The sequence below is a fragment of the Dermacentor silvarum genome, chromosome 5, assembly GCF_013339745.2.
Source record: "Dermacentor silvarum isolate Dsil-2018 chromosome 5, BIME_Dsil_1.4, whole genome shotgun sequence".
Lineage (NCBI taxonomy): Eukaryota > Metazoa > Arthropoda > Arachnida > Ixodida > Ixodidae > Dermacentor > Dermacentor silvarum.
The window spans coordinates 82423162-82429275 of NC_051158.1; the positions used below are offsets into that span (position 1 = coordinate 82423162).

The 6114-nt window shown below is 43.9% G+C and overlaps 1 protein-coding gene across 1 annotated transcript; it reads left to right on the forward strand.

Moving 5' to 3' along the window:
- The first annotated feature begins 2110 nt into the window (after nt 1–2110).
- LOC125945722 (sorcin-like) lies at nt 2111–2479 on the forward strand. Its single transcript, XM_049667978.1, has one exon. It carries the CDS (start codon nt 2111–2113, stop codon nt 2477–2479), a length of 369 nt encoding a protein of 122 aa, XP_049523935.1.
- The last annotated feature ends 3635 nt before the right edge of the window (nt 2480–6114 follow it).

A 6114-nucleotide genomic window follows, 5' to 3' on the forward strand; every position in this document is an offset into this window, starting at 1 on the left:
TAATTGCCATCCCTGCTCGCAACACACAAAACAATTTTTGGAATCAATGTGTTTGGAGCGACAGGACAGCAACATCACCTTGCATGATAACGACCGCATTCCAATTCCAGACCATGACTGTCCGAACGCGTTCAATTTATTCTTTTCATCAGTATACCCTTTTTTACCGCTCATCGACATCACTGACCACGGCATAGCATCCATTATAAATAATCTGAAAGTGTCCACATCAGCAGGCATTGACGACATAAATTCAAATATAGTAAAAAACATGATATAAGTCTCGAGTATAATATTGTCTCATATATTCCGGCAATCGGTATCGACAGGAAAGCTTTCCCAAGACTGGAAATTCTCGAAGGTCATTCCCATCTTTAAACGTGGCAATAGATATTCACCACTAAATTACAGACCCATCTCACTTACTTCCACGTGCCGTAAGGTGCCAGAGCATAGAATCACCTCCCATATTTAAAATAATGCAGAGAATAATACCTTTTTTTCTCCGCAAACGAACATGAATTTAGGAAGGGTTTATCGTGCCACACGCAACTATTTGAGTTCACGACTGAATTACATTTGAATCTGGACAAAAACCTGCAAACTGACTGCTGTTAGAATCGCTAATCATTCGATCGATACCAGCTACGATGAACCAGACAGCAGGGCCTATGCCTGTCATTTACGCACGCACGTTACGTGCTGGCTACATAAGTGACGAATATTTAGTGTCAAACTCAGTGAACAAGGAACCGTACGCGGTTCCGAAACGTGAGATTGTTCACCAGACTTGAGCAGGGATCGAGATTCTCTTCCATTCCCACTATGGCGTGCATCATAATGAGATCGCAGTTTCGAAACGGATAACCCCATAATATATTTCTGCTACTACTGCATACCATTTTATTACACGTGGTGGAACATCGCTTCATTAAAACAAATTGTGCACTATCAAAAGCACATATCCAAAAGTTAGTCAGTCTGTTTTACATGAGGCAAATAAGATACGCGTGACTTGATAAAGCTTGTTCTTGGTGTAGTTGGCTTCTAATGCTTAAGGAAGTGATGTTGTGCAATAAACAGACAAGGCCTGAGAGTCTATATCAACATGGGTAAACGGGAAATTTGATTGAAATAAAATTAACAATTTATTAGAGCCGCCTATTTACGAATGTTACTACGCATGCACAATAATGCGGTACACATTTACTCAATAACTATAGAAAACAGTGGTGAAACTTGATTGCAATGAATGCGTCACCGAAAGCGTGCCTTTTTCTCACTTTGTCTCGAAGGGGTTCTCTGGGTTTATTGCATAAGATGCAATCGCGACTTTTCTTCGCCGGCAGCATGAGCAGATGACAAAAAAAAAAAACGGATGCACGGAATCTAAATAGAAGTATAACTTTGAGTTTTTTTTTTTTTTTTTGACACACGTGCTTTGGAGATGGCCGCTTCCACGTCACTTTCAGTTCGTTTTTCCCCGCTTATTTTATTCAAAGTCCCTGGCTCATTGAGGTCGCTTAAAGTCCGATAGTTATGTACCCTTGAGTTTCAATAAATAGATAATGACCCGAGAAAAGGGAAGTTAGTGCTGACTCAACCCTACACTAATGGGCAGTGGCACACACGCAGATCACTGACAGGGCGCACACTCGGTCTATTGTTGCCATCCTTTATCCCTAGTTAGTCACACCAGACAAGTACAACTGCGAACTGCAGAAGGAAGGCCTTTCGTGAAACTCTTTTGTTCTGTTAAGAATGCGAGACTCAGCACAGGAGCACTTTGAAGTGCCACATTGAACACCTGGTTCAATGCTCTCGGTCAGTTAGTGGCCGGTTCGTCTGAACGTGCCGTGGGGGGGGGGGGGGGGGGGGGCTGCGAAACATACGCGTTCTTACTGAGAGCGTGCGAAAGAGGGAGAGAGAGATAGAGAAATGAAAAGAAGTATCCCCCACGTGGTTTAGAGGGCCACCATTGTGTATCTTGCTTGCGTACATGGTGCTCACGTATAAAATGCCGAGTGACATTTTCAAATTGTCACTCGACTAGCTGGTTAGATGCATACACTTGTGTGCTCGGCTACTCACCAAAGCCCTCCCGGTCGCCATGGATGCTCTCCAGATGTATAAATCCCTGTCCCAGCTCAACGACTGGCCCACGCAACGCCCAATCTCGCGTCTGACGGCGAAATTCGTGCTGGACTACGTACTTACCAGCGGGATTTCCGATGATGTTGAACTGGTCTCCCTCGCCTACAGAGCCATCGAGTGCTGGGCATCCGTGTTCCAGCATTTCGATCCAGAGGACCAAGGGTTCATCCCGAGTGATGTCTTCCACGAAGCGTTGTCAGCCTCCGGCTACAACGTGAGCAAGTACTACGTGAGGTGCCTTCTTCGAGCGTCTGAACGTTTAGGCCAGGTGTCCTTCGACAACTTCGTCAAGGCGTGCGCTACAACCGCAAAGGTGCATCCGTGACTACATCGCATTGCTTGACTTTTCGCAACGACATTTTTGAACACAGGACCACTCTCGTTGTCGTCTTCAGCATCATGATTTTATGTTTCTACGTGACTGTGCCTGCCACGAAGCCATTCCAACAGCCACGTGATGCTTTTTCCTCTGCATGGACTTACCTCTGACTGGTATATGTGCGAGCATCTTTGTGAACCGCTTTCATGACCTATGCCAATTTCATGCTCTAGTTATGAAATAAAACTGGGTTTATGCGACGAGAACAGTTTCTGTGTGGAGCTTTACTGGGCTTAGGAGTGGGCTGTGCTTGTTTAGCGACTGCTATACACGCTTCTGTCGTAATTTTGGTACATCGATTTAACGATGCCGCTAAAGTAAACCAGAAACGCTATCTCACTGCATTTTTTTTGCATGCGCGGTATATCCTAGAAATGGCAAGAATGTGATCATCCAACTTTTTTTTTATTTACGGGTGTTGTACATTGTCTTACTCTGCTGAAAACGTTTGTAAGGTTGCCGGAGTCTAAGCCGAGTGAGTTGTGTACTTGCGTCGTGTGTTTCATGTTCCTCGATTGTGCGTTTCCAGGACGCAGGGCATTATTAATTACTTATCCGGGGCCCTTACCTTCTACTAATTACTTCGATGTAGCTTTGAGCGACTGCTAACTCACACGCCCTGAGCAGGATTTGTCTGCCGGCGCGGCTGCTTTGAAATAGGTAGCTGTTGATTTCTACACGCGAAGCACTCCATATTTTAATTAATTTTGCCGCTTGTCTACACATATGGCATGTTTGCGTCGAGAAGCAATAAAGCGCAGCTTTGCGCGTCCATTTACTGCTTTACTAGAGATGGTGCATTTCTTAAAGTCCGCATGGGCGGTCACCGCTGGTGTTTTCTTTCCAATATAGTGGACACGAATCGATGCAACAAATACATATTTGCGCGCAGGATGAGCATCCATAATTCTGATAGATGGTTCTCGCTTTTCGTTAACTTAATCTTAATTGTAGTGCGCATGTTCCTAGGGGACTTACTCTAAACTGGGCGCGTAACCGCTCGTTTATAGACATCAGTTTTCTCGCTAATGTCGTTGGCTTACACCATGGGCACTGAGCGAGGCGGTGTGGTTTACGCTGCTCTACTGAAGGTACCGTCACTAGCTCCGGTTATAGCTAACTAGCAGGGTGTTGAATGAAAAAAAAGCACTAGTTCGGGTCAGGATTCGCGCGCTACGATTTCGTTCCTATTCGGATATATAAAAATAATTAATAGTTCGCGAATCGGTTCGCAATACTAAGCCGGTTCAGCAGAGTAAACTTTATTCTGCTCTATGGCGAAACGCCGCATAGTGCTATCAGCTTGTCAGCATGGCGCAGGCTTTGTCAGGAAGTGGGAGACGTGGGCAATCTAGTAGATGAGAGATATGTTTCTTAGATAAATTCTTAGATAGTTCAATGTTCCCCAGGTATAGCAACCATAAACATAAAGACGGTCATCTTAGGCAGTGTCGATCGAAGCAAGAATGTGGAGCGATTCGACGCATCTTCGCTCATTCCCGCGATTCCTTGTACTGGCATCTTTACTAAGTTGGGGCATAATAATTGAAAATTGTAGGGTGTTTGAATACCAAAGCTTTCAAATGAAATCACGATTATGAGTATTTGAGAAAAACGAGCGTTCGAAATCGAATAGAGTATTTCTATTCTTTCGTAAAGTGCAAGGAAACATTATGGGAACAGGATATCGCAAATGCATGTAGCAGAGTACTAATAAATGTATTGCACTTTGTGACCCGAAATACCAAAGTTCAATACTACCATGCCATGCATCAGTTGGAAACAATCCAAACGTGATGAGATTGGATAAACAATGAGCTTATTTGTCCAGACTGGAACCGGCGTTTTCACTGGCTGCCTAAGACGCGACATGCTTAATCAATGGCTGGTAGCAGTTAGGCATAAGCGACATCCTCTGAGTGTTTGCTGAAAAACTCGATCGTCTGCAGAAACGAATATTTGACAGCTGCGAATACCACCATTTTCGATTGAAGACTATTCGTATTCCAAATTTCGAATATTTGCACACCCCTAGTAAGAAATACTAGTCTTGCGATACGTATATGAGCACGGATTTGTAAACGCAAATTCTCACGGTCACATGGAATTATCGCAGTTTCTTTCTAAATGTATCATTTTAATTTAGTGACATAACATAGCAAGCATAAAGAAAAAGAAAACTTGGTCGAGAATATATCCTAAATAAAAGGCGTCGTTAAGTATAATATCCTATTGTGTTACACGCGCAATGATTACAAGCGACAATATTCATGTAATTTAAAGCAAGCTAGTCTAAAACATACAGCAAACATGCTTTATGTGCATCGAAATGTGCATAAGTCAACTATGAAAATTTGCATATAATCTGCATGCTGCGCTGTCATCAACAGGAATGTATGCAATGAAAGCCGGCTATGGCCGCTATATTTTTCAATCAATGTTGCCATTGTTTGCAGCGGAGGCCACAAATTCGACAAACGCCCTTGGACTCTCCCCTTCATCGGCTGGTGCAAAGCACCCAGGGCCTTCATCCCGTCCAGTCGGACTGTTTTTCACTGTTGATGGACAGTGGAAGCCAACGTTTGCTTTCACTGTGTCTCCATAGACATGCCTTCGAATGGAATATCCGGAAAAGAGTTCGCGATATCTTCAATGATTATTGCCACACACAAGGAATGTGAATTTACTGCTTAAACACTGTTGACTCCGAATAAAGGCGCACTTCGGCCTCAAGAAAAGTCAGACTCCACCGCCGTGGTTTCACGCCTGTGAAAGCGGTGTGCCGACAAATATACTGATACAGTGGGAGAACTGCGGCGGAACAATGCATTGACTCCGAATTTGTCATGCAAATACGAATGTCTGCTGGCTAGCAGTGGTCTCGCAATGACTCAATTCATTATTCAGCAAACGTCAAGGGTGTTGAAATGATCGCAGTTGCGATTACAGTGTGAGCTGACGTATTTAAAGCGGACTCTCTATAGGCGTAAGGTAGATACTGTGTATCTGTTACTCGTTTAATAAATCCACGAATAGATTACTGTGAATAATTTATTGTGAAGCGCTTTCACGGAGTGATAAGAGGTACTGTGAAGTTCGGGCCGAATTCTTAATACTTTTGGGTCATCGGCCGGCCGAAAATACTGGGTGTATGAAAAAAAACGTCCCCGCAAGAAATATCCCCGGTAGGTACGCCATCTAGGAAAGAAAGTCTCCAGGTGGAAAATTAACCAAAGAACGAATTCTGTGCGAAATCGCTTGACAAAGTTCTGCACTTTTCATTCGACACTTGGCCTAATTTTCGGCCACCTGGGATTCGAAAAAGAACGAAGTTGAAACCGAATCGTTTGCCCAATAGCCCTCAGGAAATCTTCAATTATCCTTGCCCCGGCAGTGTAGTATTCTCATTGGTTGTGAACACGCTGCTGGAACTTATCATGAACACGGCGCCCCTTCTTAATGAGCTGGGAAGTAAAAGAGTGTGAACAGTTTTACTGATCACAACAGTTGGTCACTACAATGCGGATGCTTCTGAATTTTTGCGAACCAATTACGCAGTTTTCATTCCTTGCCGCAGGTGG

Coding starts and splice junctions, on each gene's coding strand:
- LOC125945722 (XM_049667978.1), top strand. CDS start 2,111: ATGGATGCTCTCCAGATGTATAAATCCCTGTCCCAGCTCAACGACTGG.